The sequence below is a fragment of the Amblyomma americanum genome, chromosome 5 (assembly GCF_052857255.1).
Source record: "Amblyomma americanum isolate KBUSLIRL-KWMA chromosome 5, ASM5285725v1, whole genome shotgun sequence".
In the NCBI taxonomy this organism is placed as follows: Eukaryota; Metazoa; Arthropoda; class Arachnida; order Ixodida; family Ixodidae; genus Amblyomma; species Amblyomma americanum.
Window position 1 is genome coordinate 27,186,286 of NC_135501.1, and position 26,321 is coordinate 27,212,606.

General features: G+C 44.3%; 1 protein-coding gene and 1 non-coding gene across 2 annotated transcripts in view; both read left to right on the plus strand.

The window, feature by feature from the left end:
- The window catches only part of LOC144133755 (uncharacterized), a 51,329-nt gene extending 25,949 nt beyond the window's left edge, over nucleotides 1-25,380 (plus strand). The window contains exons 2-4 of the mRNA XM_077666874.1: nucleotides 3,938-4,083; nucleotides 16,394-16,526; nucleotides 24,991-25,380. Coding sequence (XP_077523000.1) covers nucleotides 3,938-4,083; nucleotides 16,394-16,526; nucleotides 24,991-25,243 — 532 coding nt within the window. The 3' untranslated portion in view covers nucleotides 25,244-25,380. The remainder of the gene's footprint in view (nucleotides 1-3,937; nucleotides 4,084-16,393; nucleotides 16,527-24,990) is intronic.
- On the plus strand, nucleotides 24,207-24,280 carry TRNAS-CGA (transfer RNA serine (anticodon CGA)). Its single transcript has one exon. It is a non-coding gene; the product is annotated as a tRNA-Ser (tRNA).
- Nucleotides 25,381-26,321: the final 941 nt, after the last annotated feature.

Here is a 26,321-nt window from a genome sequence, read left to right on the forward strand (position 1 = left end):
TTGCTATTGAAGGCTCAGAAAGAATCGCGTTTTTTGAAGAGGCATCACCACCCGCCGCGGTGGCTCAGTGGTTAGGGCGCTCGGCTACTGATCCGGAGTTCACGGGTTCGAACCCGACCTCGGCGGCTGCGTCTTTATGGAGGCAAAACGCTAAGGCGCCCGTGTGCGGGGCGATGTCAGTGCATGTTAAAGATCCCCAGGTGGTCGAAAATATTCCGGAGCCCTCCACTACTGACACCTCTTTCTTCCTTTGTTCTTTTACTCCCTCCTTTATCCATTCGCTTACAGCACGGTTCAGGTGTCCAACGATATATGAGACACATACTGCGCCATTTCCTTTCCCCAGACACCAATTATTATTATTAAGAGACATCACCTTCGAGAGCTCGGCCGTACTTTAGTTGAGCTACATGAGTTAGAGAGGATTATCCCAGGCGCCTATGTAAAAGATATCACTGCCGTAAAAGCAGAGCTTCAGCAGTTTGAAACCTAAAAGATACAAAGGGGCCTTGATAAGATCTAGGACCTGTAGATTTCTGGATGAGCAACCATCTAGTCGGGCCCTGAGTGATGAAAGACAGACTGCTCTAGCTAAAGAAATATTGGAAATTCAGTATAATTGTTGCACATACAGCGATGGTCCTGGTATTATGGAGGCTTTCTTTGACTATTATCGGAAGCTGTTTGGTGGTTATGCGGGCACAAACGTGACGTCAGATTACAGTCAGTTATTCGAAGCCTTGCCCCGACTTGACGATGAGCAGCGTGCTGTAGTGGAGGGGCCTATCACTTTGGACGAAATTAAATCTGCAATTTCTTACCTGACGGCTCGGAAATCTCCTGGGCCAGATGGCATTACTAGCGAGTTCTATAAAGCATTTTCCACTTGCCTAGCGCCTGTCTTCTTACGATGTTGGTTCCCCCCCCCCCCTCCCACACTTTCTATTCTGGACATACTATATTAATTAAAAAAGCACAGATTCAAATCGGTTGAAAACAGTTGATGAATATCGTCCAATTTCCCTCCGTAATGTATATTACAAAATCTTTGCAAAGGTTCTTTCCGATCGTCTGTAGTTGCTGTCGCTCACTTAATAGGCACGCATCTGGCCTGCCGTATTAGAGGCCCCAGCATCCAAACCCATATTCATACTGCACGTTCAGTAGTGGAGACAGTATCAGATGAGATCGGACAAGTATTTCTAATTCAGATTGACCTTGCTAAGGCCTTTGATAAAGTTCGTCCCGATTTCTTGTTTGCGGCCTTAGAGCTTGCAAATACTGAAGATGTTTTGCTTATGGGCATAAGACTGCTATAAGTAGTCCTATACAAGACTAATTGTCAGCCAAGAGATAACAAAACCTATTCCATTGAAATTATCTTTTCGCCAAGGCTGTCCCTTATCGCCTTTTGTTGTTTGTCCTATATCTTGAACCTCTTTGCCTCAGCATTATTAACTGCACATCCACCCGTGGTTTCTCCTTGGCGCAGTGTTAAATTAAGATTTTAGCCTATGCAGATGATGTCTCCCTCTTTTGTTCTGACAAAAAGAGTGTGCTTGGGGCATTACATTTGACTGAACAGTTTTGCGAGGTATCAGGTGCGGCTCTTAATCTAGATAAATTCAAAGGGTTTTGGTTGGGCCATTGGGGTACAACGCCAAGTCATTATGGTGGCATAAGCAGAGACTGCGGGCCCCTTCACTGCTTAGGGGTTCCTCTTCACCAAATTTGCAACAGTGGCGCCTACTGAGATCCTCAGAGAGTCTCTATGAGGCGACAAACCCAGGCTTGGATGGGTAGGGAACTATCAGTGTTTGCTCGGGCTCAAGTCTGCAACATTTTTTTATTTGCAAACCTTGCCTATGCGCTGCAGGTTCTCCACTGTGCGAGGAAGAAAGTGCAGGCGATGTCTGAATATTTGCTACATTCGTATGGCGTTCCCAATGGAAACCCATGCGTCGCAATAACCTATTTCTTTCTCTAGAGTCTGGTGGACTCGGCCTTGTTCACTTATTCGTGCATCAGCTTCTCTAGAGTTTTTTCTTTTTTTGTCAAACCTTCAAACCACCCTTTTTTTAGTAGCCGTGCTTAATAGGCGTCTCAGTGCTTATTTGTCTTTCTTATCCGCACCGACGGGACACACAATCGTCACGGGCCTTTATGGGGATTCGATTAAGGAAGTTGCTGACACCTTAAATTTCCTTACTGTGCAACTTTTCTGTAGACTACCTGTATAGCCTCTCCAGAAGGCAGCTGACTTAGACACTTACAGATTATTTGTTCCCTGTACCCTTGTATCGGCAACCTTTCCTGGAGTTCCTTGACACCACTTTTTTAAAACGTGTTAGGCAAATGTGATTTCTTCTGCCACGAAAACATTCTTTTTTAAGCTGCACACGTCAACGCTACTGTGAAAGCATGGCTTCATACTAGGGAGATACTTGCGCCATGGACGGTTAACTGTCGCCTGAGCAATACACCGGAGATAATTGACCATTGTTTGGTTCTGTGCATTGATGCTATCTTCTTCTGGGACATTTTACAACGAACAATTAAGAAGGACATTGCATCACACCCTACAGTATCCGTTTTTTTCCCGCGGAGAAAAACAGTGCTGTACCATGTGATCTATTTATATTGGTGGGACTGTTTATTCTCTGGAAGAGCTGCGTAATGCACCGCCACGCCGAATCACCACGATCGTCGAAATCTTTGTTTCGTAAACAATGTGCTTTGGTGCGGGGAGTATATGGTGCCCTGCAAGAGCCGCCTAGCTGACTCCCCTATCTGGATGCATGTGTGTGCCTCCCAGACTTTTGATGTTTTGGAAGGAGGGTTCATGCAGGGGTAACGTGGTCTTGTGTTTTGTGGTGTAAGCGTGCTTAGACTTTATTTTCGGCACTATTTCTATGCAATAAAGAAACATAGTCGTTAGCACGCCCAGCAGCGGTACGGAAGGATGCTGGTTCGAATCCAGTCGTGCACAAAGGTTTTTTCTTATCGAGTTAAACAGCGTCACGGACGGACGGACGGACGGACGGACGGGCGGACGCACGGACGGACGGACGGACGGACGGACACCGCGAGAATGAGTCATTAAAGGCTTTCGCCTTAATATTCGCGCTTCGAGCTATGCGGCGGAAGTGACAGACAAATGTGCGCTGCATGCGTTGGCGTGGAAAGCGCTGTGACAGAAACAGGACACTAGAGGAATATGCTTTGGCATTGACAACTCTGGTGCAGAAACGCGGCTCTGGAGCATTGGCTGCCGGCGTACTTTGAGTAAATTGGCATTGACGATGAAAAAATTCAGACACCTCAGTCGCGCTTTAAGGTACGCAGCGGTGGTGTCCACGCGCAAAAAAAAAAACTGGGCTTTCGCGCAATATTTCATGATTAGCAATGTCCAACCGCCAGCTATTTTTGTCCGTCTCGCTGTGCAACCGAGTCCCACATACATCCCCGACGTATGCCTCAAAGTTCTTAAAATCAAAATCTCTAAAAATTATAAACAATCACACAGTATGGGCATGCCAGAAAAACCCAGGTATACCGGAAATCAATAACACAACAACTGAGGACTGGGAGGAGGCGCTGCCCAGCTCACATTCGAAAAACCAGATTTCGCTGGTGAACCGGGCAAGAGCGGGCTACTGGAAGCTAATGGGCTTCTGGAATGAGGACCCACCCAAACATTCTATGCATTAAACGTTTTTCTCTCTCCCGCTACAATACGTGTTGCAGCAATATGAAGTTACTCACCCCCTCCTTCCCTTTTTCGCAAGTAATTTCAGGACAGGACGTGCTCAAATAACGCGGTAGCGAAGGTCCATGCGTACAGTGCAAACAAAAAGTATACTTTCCGGCTGTTTTCGTTGCTGCTGCTGCTGCTGGGATGTTTCTGAATTACTTCATCCTGCTTTTTCTCTTTCAGGAAACAGAAACGACAGATCGCCTGCTCGCTGCAGTTCATCAATGACTGTATGGCCGGTTTGTCCAGGACTTCCGGAGTGCTGGCTGTGAGATCGCTGCAGGGCATCATCGACGACATTTGCACCGTCGGTTCGGAGCCGAACAAAGGTAGCACGCGTGATGACGCACAGTTGTGTCCACAATTCGTCCCTCTTGTCGTCGGCTTGCATTTAATTCCGGAGTTCAATTCGGTGGCGTTTTTTTTTCTGTATTTGTCCCAGCCAGAGTGATGAGTTGGTGTTTAGTGGACATCATTTTATACTGAGCTTTAGCAAAGTGCCAGCCGCATTCAGTAGCTGTTGTGGCGAATGCCAGGGCATATAGGCCCTGCACTGAAGATTGCTGAAAGTGAGCGCGCGCACTTCTACACATCGCACGAGATTTCCATTTAAGGCTTTGAGAAAGCCTGCACTTTCGCTTCCCACTGTTCGATGCAGACGTTAAATCGCCAGCACTTCTGCCGTCACAGCAAGTAACACCGCAGTACGGGTTTTTAGAAGGCGCATTGTTGGAGCTACCTAAATGCAAAAATAAAATTATCGCAAATATCTCGCGCTTTTTCGGCACGAACAGCAAACATTTGGAATAGAACAAGGCCGTTTGCTAGATGGATGGATGGATGGATGGATGGATGGATGGATGGATGGATGGATGGATGGATGGATGGATGGATGGATGGATGGATGGATGGATGGACGGATGGATGGATGGATGGATGGATGTGTGTATGTGTATGTATGTATGTATGTATGTATGTATGTATGTATGTATGTATGTATGTATGTATGTATGTATGTATGCATGTGTGTGTATGTATGTGTGTGTATGTATGTGTGTATGTATGTATGTGTGTGTGTATGTATGTGTGTGTGTATGTATGTGTGTGTATGTATGTATGTATGTATGTATGTATGTATGTATGTATGTATGTATGTATGTATGTATGTATGTATGTATGTATGTATGTATGTATGTATGTATGTATGTATGTATGTATGTATGTATGTATGTATGTATGTATGTATGTATGTATGTATGTATGTATGTATGTATGTATGTATGTATGTATGTATGTATGTATGTATGTATGTATGTATGGACGGACGGACGGACGGACGGACGGACGGAAGAAAGGGTGGATGGAAGGGTGGATGGATGGTAGGAGCGTCTCCATTGAAACGGGGCAGTGGTTGTTGCCAATATGCTCAGTTTTTTTCCTTTATTTTTGTTTAACTCAGCTGCAAGTTGTTAATAAAATTCGCCATTTTCTTTAAAAAACGTCTTCCTACACTTTAAAACTTATGTCACCTCTCTGTTTTTGTGCCACCAATCCTGCAATCGCTTTTTTCTAATTTCTACCGCAGATTTATTTACATGACTCTTGTTATCTCTAAACCCTAAGGCCTCAGGAAGAGTGACTGTGCCTGCATCGACATCGGGATGGATACCATCACATTTTAGGATGAGGTGTTCTATTGTTTCTACAGATTTACCCCACACAGCACATGTGTCATCTTCTTCGTTAAATTTCTTTTTGTAGCTGCGCGTTTTAAGACACCCTGACCTAGCTTCAAGGAGGAGGGCACTGCCTCTTTAGATATGATAAAACGTTTCCTTCCTGATCTGACTTTTCCAGCATCGATATAGTTCTACACTCTGCTTCTTTTCGATTGAATCTATCCAATTTTTACCTGCGACGTTTTTAACCTCTCGTTTAATGCTCTTTCTTTCTCCTTCCTCGTCTCTGACAAACTTACTGGCCAGCTTTCTAGTTCGTTTCCGCCACTGTGTGACAACGCTCTTTCTGTACAGATATTTAAATACCTTAGCTGCCCACCTGTTAGCGTGCAATTTCCTCAGCCGTTCTTCGTATAGTATTTTACTCTGAGCTTCCCGTGCTTCGAACGTTGCCCAGCCCGTATCCCCCTGTACTGCCTCGTTTGTGGGTTTCCCGTAGGCACCCAGTGCTAATCTTCCAACAGTTCTCTGATTTACTTCTAATTGCGAATGAACTTCAGCCTTTAAGCATAGAACCGCATTCCAGAAAGTAAGCCCCGGCACCATTATTCCTTTCCAAATACCTCTGAGGACTTCATACCTGTTGTACCCCCACAATGCCCTATGTTTCATTATCCCGGCATCTCTTCGCCCTTTTGCTATGAGAGACTGTTCGTGCTTATCCTTGTACATATGCCCTTTGTTTACCTATACCCCGACATATTTGTATTCGGCCACTCGGGGTATTTCATGGCCTTGTATTGTAAGCTCCTGATCAGTTGTGCCGTTGAAAACCATTACACCTGACTTAGTTGCGCTAAAACTGAAACCTAGACTGTCTCCTTCGTCTCCACAGCAATTCACCAAAGTTTGTAAATCTTCCTGGCTGTCTGCTAACAGTACCATCAAGTGCCATCAGAGTGCAGCAAGTGGGGCTCAATACAGATTCGGGGCTTAGCTGCAGTTATTTTTCGCCCATCGCTGTTAACGACAAGTAGTTGCAGGTAGAATAAATTTAGAAAAAAATCTTTGGCAGCAAGTGAACCGGCGAAGTGAGGGGGGGGGGGGGGGTGCAGAGCCTCGAAAAGGGCGTATTTTGATAGACGTTAGGGGATCTTAATCTATATAAACGCCTCACCGGCGGCCTTGGCATCCAAGTATTCGACATACATCAATGCTGAGGCCTCCGGCGAGACGTTTACGCAGATTAACACCGCATTCAGAATGGTGCACTCACCTCGCCTCTTCTTCCAGGTCAGTTACCTAAACGCTTGCCGTTGCGTTAGATCCAGCAATCGTTGTTTCTTTGCGGTGTCGTGCCCTGAGCTGTTGTGTGATGTGTTAGGATTGCTTGAAGGCAAAGCCGCTCACGGCGTTAGTAACTTGCTCTTGATGCTCTGCGGCGACGTGGAGACAAACCCTGGTCCCAACCCAACACCCTCTCAATGCTAAGGCCTCTCCACCGGCCGCGTGACGTCACGCCAAGGGACCGTGCAGGCCCCGCGCTCCGCGATTTCAGCGCGCCGCGCCCGTCTGCACTATTCGGGTACTGCCGTACGTAGCTGCCTTATAAGTGATTCCTTCATTTTCATTTTTGTCGTTGCTGCAGAAAAGAAATTCGCTAGTTTGTGCGCGCCTTAGGCTATCATTTTATCTGCTTTATATATTTTTTTTATTGCAGAACACCTTATTGTCAAGAAAGTTCGAGCTGCTAATACAGTTTTTTATAATAAACAATTTAGCATACGGCCGCCAATTTCGCATTATTGGTCATTATAATAAAAAATTGATTAGTTAATTTCAATTAATCATCTAATTATTAGGGTCTATCACGTACATGATGTCTGCCGTGCGGTAAAATCCATCCGCACAGACCGCACATGCGTATATCTAGTTGTTAAAGTAGAAGTTCGTGAACATTGAAAAAAAAAACACCGTCTACTGCGCATTGTGTTAGTTTTATTCTGTATTGTGTTTTGCTTAAAGCTTTCACACACAGCAATAATGACACTCACAATAATGTTGCGCTGTTGAGTATTTGTACAGCTAATCTGACCCTTACAATAAAAAACGACGAGACACCAGCAATGAAGTGTGCGCAAAGCATTTTTATTGCTTGGGAATAAAACTTACTTCTTCTTAAGCGTTGCTGCTTTCCGGGCTGCGGCCTTCTGCTGCGCATTGTCTTGTATGGCATCATTTCTTAGTTTGCAAAAGTTGTTTAGAACAACGTTGGTTGCAACGCGTACTACCAAGCGCAGGAGAGTTTGTGCAGTGTGGCCATTTTCACATGTCTCAATGTCGTGTTCGTCCAGGAGGGAAATCGTATGTGAAATCACGACACCACGTTGATTTCTACAGGAGAGAAAATCTTCCGCGGTTGCTCCAAAAGACAACTTCTCTGCAACTAGTTTAGTCATCAGTACCATGTGAACTGTGCATGGCTGGGGAAACTTCAGCCCTCCTCTCGACAGGTTAGCTATCATGGCAGTATTTTCCGCTTCGATCTCTCGATTTTCAATCACCAATGTGCTGAAGCAAGCAGAACATGAAAGCTTCTTTAAAGCAGCATGAGCAGCGTATCCTGCAAAGTAGACAATAGCATCCATGTCAGAGTGGGCGTGTGTAATATCGTCGTCGCTGACAGCCACAGAAAAGTTGCATGGGACAAGATCCTCACTTACGTCTTCAAACTCTGTTTCCTCGCGTGGAAATGTCAAAAGTTTTTGAAGACGAAGCTTCTTCTCACATTCGTAGAGCTGACGCACGGAAATGTGGTACTGTGATCCTGCCAGCTGGCGGTAACGGCCGAACCGGTCTTCTAGCGCATCCGTCTGAAATTTGCCCAGCAGTACGTACTTGAAGTGAAGTTCTTCTAAGCAGTAGCGCGAGAGTTCTACCAGAGAATAGCATGTCAGTCGCAAAGCACTGTGAGTCTCTTTCGTCAGCGAGCCACTGGTGATGTTTATTCTTGCCCAAGCGTCCAACCAGTCCACAACGCCGCTCAGGAAAGCTAACTGTGTGTCATCAACAGACCTTACAGGGTCTTGCATGCTGTCCCTTAGCCTCTGGCCTTTGCAAGGGGTCTTAACATTGACTATTTGCCACCATGTGAGGATAACGTCAATGAAAAGAGCAGTCGACTCAGCTTGAGGAATCTTGAACGCGGAACCATGTGTCCTGAGGGCATTTGAAACAAACTGATTAATGACGTCGAGAGCGAGCTTTACATTTTGCCGCTCCATTGAGGTTGGATTCACGGCTTTTGCGTTCAGTCTGTAAGCAGCCTTCACAAGCGACGTCTTCTCTGAAGAATAAAGCTGCCGCACAGCTGCGAAAGAAGCAGCTTTCATACGAGGAGGCCCTTCGGGCATTGCTCCACTCAAGTCCATTTCAGGGAAATAGAGGCATGTTCCAGTGTTTTTCTGGTTAATCCAATTGTTCCTAATGCACTTCAAGAGATGCACAGGATCGACCACGTAGAAAAGAGGGCGAGCGTTATCGGCTGGATGGGGATAGACAATGCTCACCTGAGGACTTGTAGCAAATAACGACATCATCTTGCGGTTCAGAGCATTGTTGTCCGTTATCACAGCGATAATTTTGAGCCCCATTTTCTCAACATTAATGATTATGTTCTTAGCATGCTCGTGCAAAATTTCTGCGCTCAGTTTGCTCACAGGTAATATGTGAATGACGTCCTTGTTTGCAGAAAGGAGTGATTGTACCATGAACACATGGGCTGTTGTTGCTGGTTCCGTTGAATGAACCGACGATCCTACTATTGTGCCCCCTTTGTAGTCGAAGTATGGTTTTATGTGGATCTCATCGATCATCAGGGTCACTGTCTTCTCGTGGTCTTTCATTGATTTGACTCGTTCTCGGATGTAGGAGAGACAGTGCGGTTGATTTTGCTCCACAAGAGGGTCAGCTTTGTAATTTGAGCAAACACGGCGCAGTGTGGAAGGATGGGGCAGAATGATTCTTGATGCAGCTCTTGTGAAGTGATATGCGTGAGGAGAAATTGAATTCAAAATACTGGCGAATACCAGCAGCTCTGCGCTATACACATGCTGTTTCGCGAGGAGAAGCTCTATCTGCTCAACCAGAAATTTCAGCAAAGAAGACTGTTCTTTCGTCGTATCACTGTCCTCAATGAGGTCTGCAAGCAGTGAACCGACAAACTGCAATACTTTAGTATGTTTCGACTCTTTCGTCACCTCAGGTATATTATGCAAGCCTATCTCGAGTTCTTCTAGCAGCAAGGACAGGCTGGAGGTGTCGCATACTTGAGCTGGCAGAATCCTGCCTGAAGGAAGCGACAGAAGCTTCACTCCATTCAAGAAAACAGAAAGTGACAGATCAGGGAGAACTACCAAGGCGCATTTCACATTAGGTGAAGGATCATTCTCGATGAGAAGGAACCTAACGCACTGCTCATCGACAGAAACGGTCCAGAATTTCGTGTTGCAGATTCCAGGCAACTTAGATTTGAACTCCTCGTAAGATGAAACTTTGTTTCTTTTCTGTTCAAGCTCATTAGACTGAAGTGACTTCCTCATAGCCTCCTGCAAAGCAGCGTTTTCCCTTCTTGCTTTTTTCGTCTCTGGCGATTCACTCCGTCCAGGCGTTGAGGACAAGTATTTTGGGCAGTTTGGAAAAACAGAAGGCGCAGCATCAATCTTCAACTGTAGCCTGTCACGCTTCACCTCTATTATTTTCCCTGTCAGTTCATCTTGGTGTGACAACGTCGTAATGAAGTCGCCTGCGTGGAAGTGCAGTTCACACACCTGCACGAGAAAATGAAGCAAGGCCATTCGCCATGACTCTCCATTGCCTAAAACACTAAGTAAAAAGAGTCTGAATAGTGAACAGCTTTTACATATTTACACAGCTTTTACACAAGCCTTATGCACATCCACAGAACTAAATGCTTCCTGGACAATTCATACATAAGTGTAAGAAGTGATATCATTGCCTACAAAGACAGCATGCCTTTCCGGGAGCGACAGCTCACAACTAAGATAATTACCAGCGCCTATTAAGCAATATTTCAGAGTCTTACCCTCGAATGCTCTGTAGGTGTGAAATCCTTCCGTGGAATGGCTCGCAACCAGGCTTTTCTTCGTACTTCGTCTCTTGGGAAGCAATAAACACGTACTTTGGGACCATTCTGGTAGTTCCCGCGGCACCCGGGAACACAGCACCGGCCCATGTTTCACGAAGTTGCACTCGCTACACGGCAGGCAATCAGTTTCCCATTCGTGCGCTAGCACAGGTACGCACGCCACACAAGAAACGGCCACACGAAACAGACACAGCCGTGCGAGGAGCGAACGGAAATGCACCCAACGCCAGGCTGAAAGACTCAAGCAGCAGCTAGACGCTCACTGCAAGACTGCGTTCGTGTCTGTGCTTGCCCGGGCAAGCGCGAGCACATCGAGGGAGACAACCGAGCGGAGCGGAGCCGCGCTTGGTGAGCAGCCTGACCGGACACTTGGCGTGACGTAGCGCGTGTGGAAAGGAGGGCCTGGAGAGGCCTGAAGAAAGTATTTAGAGGGTGTTGCCCAACCCCGGAAACGAGGATGTACTGTCAACTGTGCTCGCTACGGTACAAAGAATAGAATTAGGTCAAAACGACATTCGGAGTGAATTGACTGCGCTTAAGCACTGGCGTGCCTGTGTTGACGTCGAGCTGAAGCAACTAACTGAAAGGATTCGCACAGTCGAAGTTGATATGGCGGAACGTAAGATTGAGCAGGTTTCGGCAGCATCCGAGTCCGGACCGAATATGTCAGGTACTATTGGCGCACAGCTTCGAAAAATCGAATCGAGATGTGAAGACGCGGAAAACAAACTTAAGCGATCCAATATGCTGTTTTTTGGCATTCCGGACGAGATGTCTGAAACATGGTCGACAGCAGAAAATAAAGTTATAAATCTCTGTTCCGAAAAACTAGGGGTTAATCTTCAATCTACACAAATTGAAAGATCGCATCGTCTAGGGCAGTTTCAGACTGAGAAATGCAGGCCAATCATAGTAAAACTTACATATTTTAAGGATAAACAACTTATTCTCGAAAACGGAAAGAAGTTTAAAGACACCGATTATGCAGTGCGTGAGGACTTTTCACTACAAACGCGTCTCGCCAGGAAAAAGTTCTTGGAATATGCCAAATCTAAAAAAACGGCCTACAAGCTCAGCGTAGACAAACTGCGCATGGGTGATTCAGTATACATGTACGACTCTGACACTGACCAAGTAATAGAAGTCTCACGATAGCTAAGATGCCGAAGCAATGCACGTGTTACCAAAAACCCGATCCAGTCGCCTATAGATAGCATTCCAAGCCCACCTCTCCATTTGACATTCACTAACATACGCAGCCTTCTTCCTAAACGCACCGAACTCGGCTCATATCTTGATAATAGCAACTGTAATATACTACTTCTAACGGAAACGTGGTTGCGTCCAGATATCGCTGACGAGGAACATCTGCCTGATAGCAACGGATTTCAAATTTACCGAAAAGATAGAATAAGCAAAAGGGGCGGCGGAGTATTAATTGCAGTTAATAATAACATTTTGTCTTTCCTTGTGGATATTCCATGTGAACTGGAAATCATATGGGTAGCAATAGCATCCCGCCTCGGTAACACTGTCTTAGGCATCTGCTACAGGCCCCCGGACTCCCCTGCCACGTTTGTCGCTGACCTACATGACAATATCACGGCTATTCGGACCAGATTTCCTAAATCTGACATTTTCTTGTTCGGGGATTTTAATTACCCAGACATTGATTGGCTGAACCTATGTTCACATTCATCTGCCTCTAATGAGTTCATGCAGCTAACACTCGACTTTTCTTTTGTTCAACTAGTCAATGCTCCAACACGCGATGCTAATATTTTAGACCTTATTTTATCATCTGCTCCCGAGAGGGTTAGTGATATGTCTTATAATGACGGGTTCAGTGATCATCAGCTTCTTCAGTTATCGATTAATGCCCCTTATTACTCACGCCGCACCCAACCAAAACAGATTCTAAATTACAGGAAGGCTGACTTTGATGCTAATAATCGTTGTCTCGAGCATTTCTCCGAAATTTTTGTACGTGATTTTTCATCCCGGTCTGTTAACGAAAACTGGACTTTGTTCAAAGAAAAAATAGCGAAACTGGTGCGCAAACACATTCCGAGAATAACATTACGGGTCAACATATCTAAACCTTGGTATAATAATTCCTTACGAGCATTGAAAAACAAGAAAAAACGTCTTTTCAGAGCCGCGAAACGATTGCGCACTGATTCTGCGCATGCTGAGCACAGACTGTGTGAAGCATTATACTGCCATGCCATCCGGAAGGCCAAACATAAATTTTTATCACAGGACCTTCAATCGCTCATAAAAAATAACCCCGCAAAATTTTGGAAAACAATTTCCCCGTCACGCACGTCGGACACCATTTCATTGCTTGATGAAAACAAATGTCCAATACCCCAAGAGAACTGTCCAGTCACGTTTAATGACTACTTCACATCAGTATTCACTACCGAAGACTATTCCAACCTGCCTCAACCCCAAGAACTCAATTACCCATTCATGACTACAATAGAAGGCGTAGCCTCTCTAATTAACAGTCTTAAGGTATCAACTTCCTCAGGGGTAGACGGAATAAATACAAATTTCTCAAACACACCATACATCCCTCTAATATCATTCTATGTCGTATTTTCAGGCAATCTTTAGCAACCGGCGAAATTCCTTATGACTGGAAGATTGGCAAAATAATCCCTGTTTACAAATCTGGCGACAAAAACACAGTTAGTAACTACCGCCCCATAACACTAACGTGTATTCCATGTAAGTTACTTGAACACATCGTTGCATCTAACGTCGCGCGCCATCTCGAGAACAATGATTTCTTTTTCCCACGCCAGCACGGATTCAGAAAAGGGTTTTCGTGTGATACAGAACTAATTGAACTTACCAGTGATTTATTCAAGAACATCGATGAAAACTACCAGACTGACTGCATATTCATTGACTTTTCCAGAGCGTTTGACCGTGTTGCCCATTGTCGCCTTAAAGCTAAAATATCGTCGCTTAATTTAGACTCGCTAACTGTCTCCTGGATCCGGAACTTCATATCTTTTCGTAAGCAGTTCACGGTAACAAACAACTTTTCCTCACCCCTTAGTGCCGTCACTTCTGGCGTCCCTCAGGGAAGTGTTCTCGGTCCCTTATTATTTTCAATTTTCATAAATGACCTGCCATCGCATCTTACATCATCGGTCCGACTGTTCGCCGATGACTGCATAATTTATCGCCAAATCCGCTCAACCACTTACCATGCGATTCTTCAGCAGGACCTTGAATGTGTAACTAACTGGTGCACATCATGGCAAATGACACTTAATACTGACAAATGTAAAATCATGACAGTTAGCCGGAAGCATTCAAACTCGCTATTCACTTATTCCCTTAACAGTGTCACACTATCCCACACATCTTCCTATAAATACCTTGGCGTTTATCTGACTTCAAATCTTTCTTGGGCGGAACATATTCAATGCATAACTGCTAAAGCATCGCGCACGCTTGGCTACCTGATAATAAATCTTCATAGCGCACCTGTTTCTACCCGCAAGCTAGCATACTTAACATTTGTCCGTCCCCAACTCGAATATGCATCGGCCATCTGGTCACCACATCAGGCTTATTTAATTCATTCACTCGAAGCAATTCAGAACCGTGCAGCGCGTTTTATTTCTCACGACTACAACCGTCATTCCAGCGTAACAAGCATCAAGTTATCTTTATCGCTAACAAGTTTACAGACACGTAGGGATATCGCACTTCTTTGCTTACTACAGAAACTAATATACAGTCGTCACGCGTCCACACTGCCACTTACACGCCCAATGCGCACTTCACGTCGCCTACATAATAATCTTAGCTTCCAACGTCTATTCGGCCGAACACTCGCGTTTAATTCTTCTGCTTTGCCACGTGCTATCAAGTGTTGGAATGGCCTTCCGGATTGCATTGCTACCATACGTGACCCATTAATCTTCAAAAACGAATTGACCACCTTCATGCATCCATGATATTGTACATAAATTGTTTTCGTATGTGTTGTCAAATCCATGCAGTGCCACTATTTGTTTGCTGTTTTTCCTCTGTGTCAATATATTACGGTTTTTTTTTTCATGTACGGTGTAATCATTGTTTGCAGTCCAATGTATTTAATATTGTTTATTTTTTGTTTTTTCCACTTTCTACCATCTTTTGTCTGCTAAATATTGTAACCCCTCCCCTCACACAATGTTCCAAGTGTGGAACCTGTGAGGTATTTGTATAAATAAATAAATAAATAAATAAATAAATAAATAAATAAATAAATAAATAAACGGCTATCGGGGCGAAAAGCAAAAAGTTCATCCCTAAAATTGTATGTACCGAAAGAACAGGCTTGCTGGAATATCACCCGTGCTAGTTATGAAAAAACAGAACTACTCTGCCTAATGCATGTTTAATGGAATGTAGAAATGTAAAATTCTATCATACGTTGCTTTTACAATGTGACGTTAACATTAAGGTATGCATATATCAACCAGGCAGGGCTTTTCGTAATACGCGTAAAAGGACCGTACGGATAAAAAGTGACGGGAGCAGGTGGGTCAGTGTACCCTTCGAGGGAGAGTGCGGGACATTTACGAAGACCCATTACAACTGTGCTCAGTCTTTAATCTGTGCGCGCTTGCTCTGGCAGCAGAGAACCGGGTAATTATAAGTGAATAAAAACGAGGCATACTCTTCGCACATAAGTTCTACATCTCTCGCTCATTGTTAACAAAAAGGCCGTGCAGGATTCCAAAAGTTTTTTTTTTTCGACTATGGTCAGCGGTTGCTTCTTTCATCAAATCACAATGCCTAAGAATAGTGGCATGGGTACAGGAACCATACTTTAGCAAGTAAAAACTAGTGGGCGCATAAGCTCCGCCTCAAGGGTATTTCACGCGACAGCGTTAAGGTCTATTTGCTCCTTTTTCTAATTAGCACATTTCTGTAATTATACAGGCTCATCAGCATATATCAGTAGGCATACAGGACCACGTGATACACCGCAGGACGCACAAGGATTCCTTTTAATCATGTCGAACGATTTTGCGTCAGTGATCTAAAGATAGCGTTTCTGACTAACAGCCGAAGGTCATGGGTTTGATTTTCGACTATCAACCTCAATTACATTTTCAGTGTAATAAATATAATTTATATTCAACAACCCGTAACGACATTTGAGTCATGCTACGACCTCGTAATTGCAATTTAACTCGAGTTTTAATCATTTTCGTCGCACAGTTGTGTATGTGACGTCACACCTTTTCGACCAATCGGAATTGTCTCGACATCGAAACGGCATTCCATACTGTGGCTTCTCAGCTGAATGGGAGAGCTTCACGCTGTCGGGTAAAAGCTAGTACGTCTTGCTTAGCCTATATAACAATTATGTTATAACTAGCATTTCATTAACATTTTTTATGGTTTATGTACAGGGCTTTGTTTTGCCGTCTTCCGAAACTGCTCTAGCTGCGATATATGCTAAAGGAATTTACCTTAGGGCCATTAGAATCGCCGTCGACGTAGTGTGCAAAAATATTTTACTGCATATGCAGTAATTTGATGCGTTTGTTGCTACTTCCTTGTCTTGATGCCCTCGGGGCATAATAAATCATTATCTAGACATTGTAGGGCAATGGAGTGCGAGAGGAGCGTGTAGAAATGCAGGCAGCCTGCCGAGAACGAAAATAGTCAGGAGGATAAAAGTGCTGCACGTCGTTGCCCTAAGAGATCCAACCACAGTGAAGAATTGTATCGCGCTCATTTCTCTGCATTATTGCTGCTCACATCACTCAGAGTACCAGAAGGCCGTCCCCTGCATGAACTCCGCCGGCTCGAAGCTCAATGCCTGCTTCCAAGGTCTGAAGGGCAGCCTGCAAAAGGCCGTGGTCAAAGCTGCCGCCAAGGATGTCGTTCCACATACCTGCTGGTGAGTAGCGCACCCGAAGGCTTTCCGGCTGTGCCCCAGCTAACCGGATGAAATAGGAGCCGCGCTCATTTAGAGCGCACAATGATGGTCGGGTGGATGGGTTTGAGGTATGAGACCGCGATGGCAGGTCCAAAGGAAACCTCGGCCGTTTCTTGCCAAGGTTGGCTGTCACTGATTTCCTGCACTTTTCATGTCAGGCAGCACCACTAGATATCAGTCATGAATTCGGCAGGGCTCTTCTTGCCATACCCTTAGTAAAGGGCTATCTAAAGATGCAACGCGTTAAATTGCGTTCTCACTACTGGCTGGAGCTCAACGAGTGCGGAATCGTGCCGTCGCTTGAGCCGATACAAAAGAGAAAAAAAGGAAAATAGGGCGCACTCAAACAGTAGTATTTATTTATTTATTTATTTCACAGTGCTGCATTCAAGGCACAGACAGGAGTACAACCTTTGTCCATAATGTTTCGAGGCTGATTTATTTTCCGCTCTTGAAGTGATTCCCCAAAACAATTGTTGGTGCGTATGTGTAGGGACATCTTTTCGGCTAACCTGAGTTCTTTATGTTAATTGCTGTGGCAGCCGCTAGATGGCACTATATGCAGAAAAATACGTTGTCACTAGACGTCTGCGCGTTCTAATCTGAGTGAATGGGGAGAGATAGACGTCCACCTCGAACAGGGTGTAAACAAAATTCAGTGTGAAGCTTGCCAAGACAGCCACACAGACGTATGAGCTCCTTCGTGACGCTTACGGCAAGTAGACATTATCGCGGGCGCAAGTTTTCGAGTGACACAAGAGGTTCGTTTCGGGGAGAACGTTGGTGGAAGACGACACAAGGTATCCACAACCTTAAATCTCAAGAAATTACCACAAAGTGGCTCGTATCAAGTAAATCATACTGCAAGACCGCACCATTACAGTCCGCATCCTATCAGATGCTCTTGATATTAGTAAGACAACATGCCACCAAATTTTGCGTGAGAACTTGGGGAAACGAAAGCTGAATGCCAGACTTGTGCCGTACTGCCTCACACAGGACCAGAAGAACATGCGGACATCAGTGAGCGCTGAGTTGCTCTGCGAGGCAGAGAAGGATGCTGCATTCGTCGACAGCGTCATTGCTGAAGACAAATCATGGTGCTTTCAATACGATCCTAAAAGAGGCAGAGCGCCCTATGGCGGCCCACAAGCTCTCCGGAGTCGAGAAAGGTGCGGCGACAGAAGACCGACAAAAAACGATGCTAATAGCTTTTTTCGATGCCAGAGGTGCATACACCGCGAGTTCGTCCCACAAGGGCAGACGGTGAATCAGGAGTTTTATACCCACGTGCTCCAACGCATGCGTGATGCACTCTTTGAAACTTGGAAAGAATCCACCTTGGCGCAAGTAAAACCACACACACAAAGTAAAGACAAGGATACAACGGACAGGCGCCAACTTCCAACTGTTTATTACTCAAGAAAACCACACAGATAAATAGTCTCACGATACACCCAATTTTTTTCACTCCATGTGCCTATCACAGCCATAACCTATCACCCTGCATTATCAGTTTTTGCACAGAAAATTGTACTCCGCCGCATACAAATTCACTGACGTGTCACTCACACACAAAGCCGCCTTTGTTTTTATGTGAAACGCTTCCAATAAAAGCCTCGCCTGTTTAATCTTGCTCCTGCCTAGAATCCTCGCCTTTTCCAGTCGAGGTTCGCACTTGCACATATTAACATGGTTGACCAAGTTGGCATATTTATCTTTATTGTTTTCAACCTTTTTGCAATGTTCCCCAAGGCGTTTGTTGATGCACCTCCCCGTTTGCCCTATATAGGACTTTCCACAGGTCACGGGTATCTCGTACACCACTCCTTCCATACAACGTGTGAAGACACGCTGATGTTTTATATTGCATCCAGGGCACTCAGTGCCACAAATCCGGGGTATAAGTTTGTTCAGCTTGTTTGGTGCTGAAAATACTAGCGGTACATCGTGTCTGTTAGCCACCTTCTTCATTTTATGTGACACTGTGCACATAAGGCATAACTTTAGGTTTTACCGCAGGGCTCCTATCTTCCGGATTCTTTGGCCTGGTACAGCGTTTTGTTTTTTGAAGGAGGGTTTTAGCGACGGCAGTCAACACCACCGAGGGGAAGCCAGCAGCCAACAGGCGGCTAATCTGATTTTTTAAGCTATCGTGCATTTGGTGCGGACATGTCTTTGAAAGCGAGGACTCAATGCAGAGAGAGGCGATGGCGCGCTTCACAATTTTTGAATGCGCCGTATTGAAGGGCAGGAGTTCCTTGCTAGTACGGGGATAGTAACCCCAGCATAAATGGTCCTCCCGGAACGCTAAGCTTAGATCTAAAATTTGCAGTTTTTACTCACTTGAGACTTCATGCGTAAAAACTAGACCGCGACCTTTGAGGTTAAAAACACTTAAAATCCTGGACACAATAGCTTCAAAAGAATTGTCAAAACCGGTGGATAAAAGGATAAGAAAATCGTCAACATATCTAAAAGTTTTAAAAACAGGTCCTCCTAAAAACAACTGTGCAAGATCCTGGTCCAAAGCAGCTAAAAAAATTTCACATAAAATAGGGGCTACACAGGAACCAATACATATACCTTTTCTCTGCAAGTAGGGCTGCTGATTAAAAACAATAAAAGTGACCTTAAAATATTGCTCGAATAAATTCAAAACATTTTCCACAGACATACCTGCAGCATCCCGGAAGGCCAATTGACCTGTCCGTTCAACACACGACATAACAGACGCCAGCAGCTCAGCGTGTGGGACGAAATAAACAAATCCTCTATGTCTACTGAAAAAGCGGACGTAATTTTTTGATGTGATTTAAAATAATTAACAACCTCCAGCGAGTTCTTAACCCGAAAAGGGTCGTCCAGTTTAAGAAGGTTAAGCTTCCTTTGCAAGAAACGGCAAACATTATGCTGCCAGGAACCATTCTCGCTCACTATGGTACGGAACGGTCCGCTGTCCGTTGTCTTCTTGTCTTTCCTTTGTGAGTGTGGTTTTACTTGCGCCAAGGTGGATTCTTTCCAAGTTTCAAAGATGCTTAATCAACTTGCCCAGCAACATGCCTTACCGTGATGCACTCGACGCCGTCGCCCTGAATTATGGGCATCTGGACAATGGAGCCTTCTCCACGATGACGCAAGTCTGCACACTGCTCTCAGCATGACAAAATTTCTCGCCAAGCACAGCATTTCTGTACCTCCCCATTCGCCATACTCGCCTGATCTCTTCCCATGCGATTTTTTCCTGTGTCCTCGTGTGAAGACAGCCCTAAAATGTCGCTGGATGGGGATCGTGGAGGCCATTCAAGACGTCACGTCAAAGGAGCTGACAGCCTTGCCAAAAGTAGCGTTTTCCAACTGTTTCCAACACCTCAAGAAGAGTTGGAAGCTGTGTAAAGACTGCAAGGGAGACTATTTCGAAGGGGTGCTGCAGAAATGATTTTAATGTTAAACGCATTTTTTAAAATGAACTCAGCCTCGGAAATTTACGGACAAAGGTCGTATGATACAAAGTGCATACAACGCTTGAAAACGCGAGGTACAGTGCACAAGAATAAATCTACAAAATACATAAATCGCTAGAACAGCCAACATTAATTAAAATACATTGCTTATAAATTGCTAGAGGAAACAAAATGGAGGTTCAGTAAACATTTCACGAGTTTTAACCGTCACCAAGAACTGCAGCGGCCCTGACATATGTAGGTAACAGGCGCTTGTGTTCTCATTTAAAAGTAAATGGTAGCGCATTTTTCTTGGGGCAGGTTGGTAGTAAGCGCAAAATCAAAGGACGCCGCGTTTGATCAGTGGTTATGGCGCTCGGCTGCTGACCAGAAAGACGCGGGCTCGATTATGGGCGCGGCGGTCGAATTTCGATAGAGGTGAAATTCTCGAGGCTAGTATACTGTGCGATGTCTGTGCACATTAAAGAACCCCACGTAGTGGAAATTTCCGGAGCCCTTCACTACGGCATCCCTCATAGCCCGAGTCACATTGGGACGTTAAAACATCACAAGCCACAAGAAATATGAAATACTGTCTAGTATTTTTCTTCTTATCAGTAGCGCGCAGAGAAGAGAAAAAGCTAATGTTTCCAAATGGACACCACCAAATGTTCATATTTACTGCTGTATCAAAGTGCGACACGCCGTCGAGAACAATGGGCTCCTATCGCTGGTCGATACGATAATGACAAATTATCGTCCAGTTAGCATTCTTCCTTGTCTCAACAAAGTATTTGAAAAACTAATTGCGAATCGTCTCATTAAATATTTGGATAAATTTAATATGTTATCCCCATGTCAGTATGGTTTTCGTTCTCGGTATTCTACTGAACTTGCTCTTATAACTATTACAGACAAATTAAGAACTGCCATTGATGAAGGAAAATTTGCAGGAGCCGTCTTTATAGACTTGTCGAAAGCTTTTGGCACCATTAATCATCCAATTTTGTTTACTAGGCTAGAAAAAATTGGTATTGCAGGCCCCCCGTTCTTATTGTTACAAAATTACTTGCAAGATAGACCACAAACTGTTACTATTTCAGATGTCTACTCTGATGTTGTGTTTACGAACTTGGGCGTACCACAAGGTTCTATTCTAGGTCCCCTCTTATTTTTAATGTATCTAATACCTTACCAAAATGCATTGGTTCCTCCAACTGCATATTATATTCTGACGACCCCACAATTTATAACTCATATTCAAGCGTTACTAATCTCGTATCAAAACTTAATCATGACCTGCACAACCTTCTATCTTGGTGCAATCAACACAGTTTGACCATCAATTCTAACAAGACAAAGTTTGTTGTTTTCAGCTGGCATCTACGCCAGTCACTTTCCATTCCTCCTGTCTCAATCGGTCAACATCTCATAGAGGCTAGCGATTTCGCCTTATTTCAGGGAGCGGATTTGGACAGTAATCTGAAGTTTCATAAACACATAACCAATATAAAGAAGAAAATGGCATACAATTTGAGAATCCTTATTAAAGCCCGCCCATACTTTTCTAACAGCCCATTAATATCCTTATGTTACGCATTAATACACTCACACGTTAGTTACTGTATATCATGCTTGGGAACCACGTAAGCTCCTCTTCTAAAATCATTGCAGATAATTCAAATTCAAGCCATTCCTGTAGGTAATACAGTTCTTATTACATTGATGCAGCATTTTTTCTTCAGGATCATAACATCCTGTCCGTATCACAGCTTGCTAGATACTCTCTTGGCCTTCTCATGTACAAACTTGTCAACAAGATAATCTCTCTTCTCATACCACAGTGTTACCTTGTAAACGACCACATAACCCGGTTTGCACTCAATAACAATATTGTCCTGCCTAAACTACACACCAATTAAGGGAAACAGGCAATTCATTTCTCGTCAGTTGCTGTCTGGAACACTATACCATTAGAACTAATTAATGTTCATTCAATCGTCATCTTTAAAGCACATTTTTAACGATCAGTTTTCCTAGCTAAGGGCCCTCATTGTGATTAATTCGTTTCCTTTTCTTCTTACATGTATTTTGCACTGCCTCCTAACCTTCGTTATAATTCAGTATGATATATAATTCAGTACGTTTCGGTGCTCTTTTCTAATAGCTTTTTAATAGCGTTTATTTCTCTCCCATGTGTCTGCTTTAAGTTGTATCCCATATATATATATATATATATATATATATATATATATATATATATATATATATATATATATATATATATATATATATATATATTTATGAAGGGGGCCAACAGTCACCGAAACCAAGGTGCATAGGGGAACGTTAATTTTTTTTTTTATTAATGTGTTATGCTTATCAGTGGGATAATAATACTTAGATTAACAAATCGCTTAAAGAAAATTACTTATAAAGCAGCAGAAAAAACAACCATGCCGCCGGTGGGATCCGAACCCACGACCTCCGAATATCGCGTCCGGTGCTCTTACCAACTGAGCTACGGCGACGGCTGTCCAATCTGCTGCTTTCGTGGGTATTTATGTTTTACTGGGTGTAAGCGAGCCTTGAGAGTGTTCACCAGCGCCACCCTCGACCATAGCGGCGGACGTAGCACGTCCTGTAATACCGCGAGCGTGACGTAGAACGTCATCTAACGGCGAGGGCGGAAACTATGCGAGAGCCCTCTTATGCTACCTATGGCATCAAGACTGCCAGAACCGAGACCCTCGTTAAGCTATTAGCAGACAAGTTAAAGGAAATAAGGGGCCCGTTTGACAAATTTATGAAGGGAGCCAACAGTCACCGAAACCAAGGTGCATAGGGGAACGTTAATTTTTTTTTTATTAATGTGTTATGCTTATCAGTGGGATAATAATACTTAGATTAACAAATCGCTTAAAGAAAATTACTTATAAAGCAGCAGAAAAAACAACCATGCCGCCGGTGGGATCCGAACCCACGACCTCCGAATATCGCGTCCGGTGCTCTTACCAACTGAGCTACGGCGACGGCTGTCCAATCTGCTGCTTTCGTGGGTATTTATGTTTTACTGGGTGTAAGCGAGCCTTGAGAGTGTTCACCAGCGCCACCCTCGACCATAGCGGCGGACGTAGCACGTCCTGTAATACCGCGAGCGTGACGTAGAACGTCATCTAACGGCGAGGGCGGAAACTATGCGAGAGCCCTCTTATGCTACCTATGGCATCAAGACTGCCAGAACCGAGACCCTCGTTAAGCTATTAGCAGACAAGTTAAAGGAAATAAGGGGCCCGTTTGACAAATTAATGAAGGGAGCCAACAGTCACCGAAACCAAGGTGCATAGGGGAACGTTAATTTTTTTTTTTTATTAATGTGTTATGCTTATCAGTGGGATAATAATACTTAGATTAACAAATCGCTTAAAGAAAATTACTTATAAAGCAGCAGAAAAAACAACCATGCCGCCGGTGGGATCCGAACCCACGACCTCCGAATATCGCGTCCGGTGCTCTTACCAACTGAGCTACGGCGACGGCTGTCCAATCTGCTGCTTTCGTGGGTATTTATGTTTTACTGGGTGTAAGCGAGCCTTGAGAGTGTGAGAGTGAGAGTGGCGCTGGTGAACACTCTCAAGGCTCGCTTACACCCAGTAAAACATAAATACCCACGAAAGCAGCAGATTGGACAGCCGTCGCCGTAGCTCAGTTGGTAAGAGCACCGGATGCGATATTCGGAGGTCGTGGGTTCGGATCCCACCGGCGGCATGGTTGTTTTTTCTGCTGCTTTATAAGTAATTTTCTTTAAGCGATTTGTTAATCTAAGTATTATTATCCCACTGATAACCATAACACATTAATAAAAAAAAAAAATTAACGTTCCCCTATGCACCTTGGTTTCGGTGACTGTTGGCTCCCTTCATAAATTTGTCAAACGGGCCCCTTATTTCCTTTAACTTGTCTGCTAATAGCTTAACGAGGGTCTCGGTTCTGGCAGTCTTGATGCCATAGGTAGCATAAGAGGGCTCTCGCATAGTTTCCGCCCTCGCCGTTAGATGACGTTCTACGTCACGCTCGCGGTATTACAGGACGTGCTACGTCCGCCGCTATGGTCGAGGGTGGCGCTGGTGAACACTCTCAAGGCTCGCTTACACCCAGTAAAACATAAATACCCACGAAAGCAGCAGATTGGACAGCCGTCGCCGTAGCTCAGTTGGTAAGAGCACCGGACGCGATATTCGGAGGTCGTGGGTTCGGATCCCACCGGCGACATGGTTGTTTTTTCTGCTGCTTTATAAGTAATTTTCTTTAAGCGATTTGTTAATCTAAGTATTATTATCCCACTGATAAGCATAACACATTAATAAAAAAAAATTAACGTTCCCCTATGCACCTTGGTTTCGGTGACTGTTGGCTCCCTTCATAAATTTGTCAAACGGGCCCCTTATTTCCTTTAACTTGTCTGCTAATATATATATATATATATATATATATTCAATTTCTCATATTCATTTGATCTGTCACAGCTGGTAAATGTTTCACACGATGTATCTGATTAGGAGGTACCATTACGGTCTTTGACTTCTACTCCTTCTGTCTGATATACAGTACGTATGTAATATATTAACAAATAAAGATTGATCCTGATTCTGATTCTGACAGTGATTTGTTTGAGGAAAAGTGAGTACCAGAAATCACCTCGCGTGAGTCGTACTGCAGCTGAAATAACGCAGTTGTCGGAGCGCACGCGAAAATGGTTCTTAATCGGACAGCGTCTACAGCAAACCCAGTGATGACAACCCGCGAGATATCTGCAACAAGAAAATGGGTGACCAAGAATCCCCCGTACGATTAAAAGCGTACGAGGACTTGTCAAAATGTGGCTCTTTACGATGACTAGCTGTCAATAATGCTGTCCTGTGGCCCCAACTGATGATTTCAGTAATGACAGATCATTTTTGTTTTGTTTTGTTTTTCTACAGTGCGTACGGTGAAATGGTGGAATGCATCGGCCAGGTCCTGGGCCCGTGCGAAGGCGTTGGCGCCAAGGAATTTCTGTTGGGTGTATTCCAGCGCGCATTCGGAAAGGTGTTGGGGCTGGTGTGCGGGGAGCACACGGAGGGATCCGAGGCCTGCAAGGCGTTACCGAAGCTGCCGTCACTGGGTCAAAACAATCCGAAAATTGACAACTACCTCGAGCTTCTTGCCAAGGCAGCCGCCACGTATGAGCAGTAGAGACAGCACTGACCCCATCCCTGTTCGTGCTCAGTCTGTGTCTTGTTCATTTCCTTTCTTTCGTGTTTTTAGCAAGATCGCTTTGTTCGCGACTTCTTGTTGCGCTCAGGACAGTGTCATTTCACTTCACTGCGGCCCGCTATGTAAACTTCGTCATGATGCTCAGTAAAGTTTTAGAAAATTCTTGACACTCGCATGACAGATACTGCGCCATTTCCTTTCCCCCAAAACCAGTTATTATTATTATTATTATTATTATTATTATTATTATTATTATTATTATTATTATTATTATTATTATTATTATTATTATTATTATTATTATTATTATTATTATTATTATTATTATTATGTTGGATTATAGTTTGAATCTAGGAAAAAATCGGTCATTCTGCTCGGCTTTCACAGTATCGCACTCCTTGAATTTGCATTCAAGTTCCTTGGTGCGCATAGCAACATTCATATCTGGGTGCAAAGAAAGCTGTGTTCGGTTTACAATAGCTGCAATTAAGGGATCTGCATCCCGGCCGGCTCCAGACACTTGAAGAGCCTTCAGAAGGTTCCTCTGCATTGCGGGGTGGCAAAGTTTATATGACGTACAGTTCTCATGCACAAGGTCACGGATTCGACACTGACCGACGCAGAGCTAGTTAGTCGGAGGATAAATGGAGTAACTGCTCTCTATCGACAGGTAGCGCAGATTAGTGAACTTAGGTGGATAATGTTAACAAGATGCCATCCCCTACGACGTCCTCGGCACGTTCCACCCTACATTCCATACTACGGAACACCGGCCTGAGCCGTTTTTGCTAATATATGGGACAATTATTTCATTATTTTTCCCTGACGATAAGGCTTTCACGAGACCAAATGGATTTTCGCTGGTGCACCTTATCATTGCTCCTATTTTATCAACCTGACCGTAACAATGGAATCATAGCTGAATATCTTTAAACTTCCTCCTCCTTCCAGGAGAGAGAGATAGCATTTATTAGCATCCGTCAAAAGGTGGACGGGGGATCCGAGACGCAGCTCAGTCCCATGGCAATGTCCTCCCCCTCAGCCGTCGACCAAGATC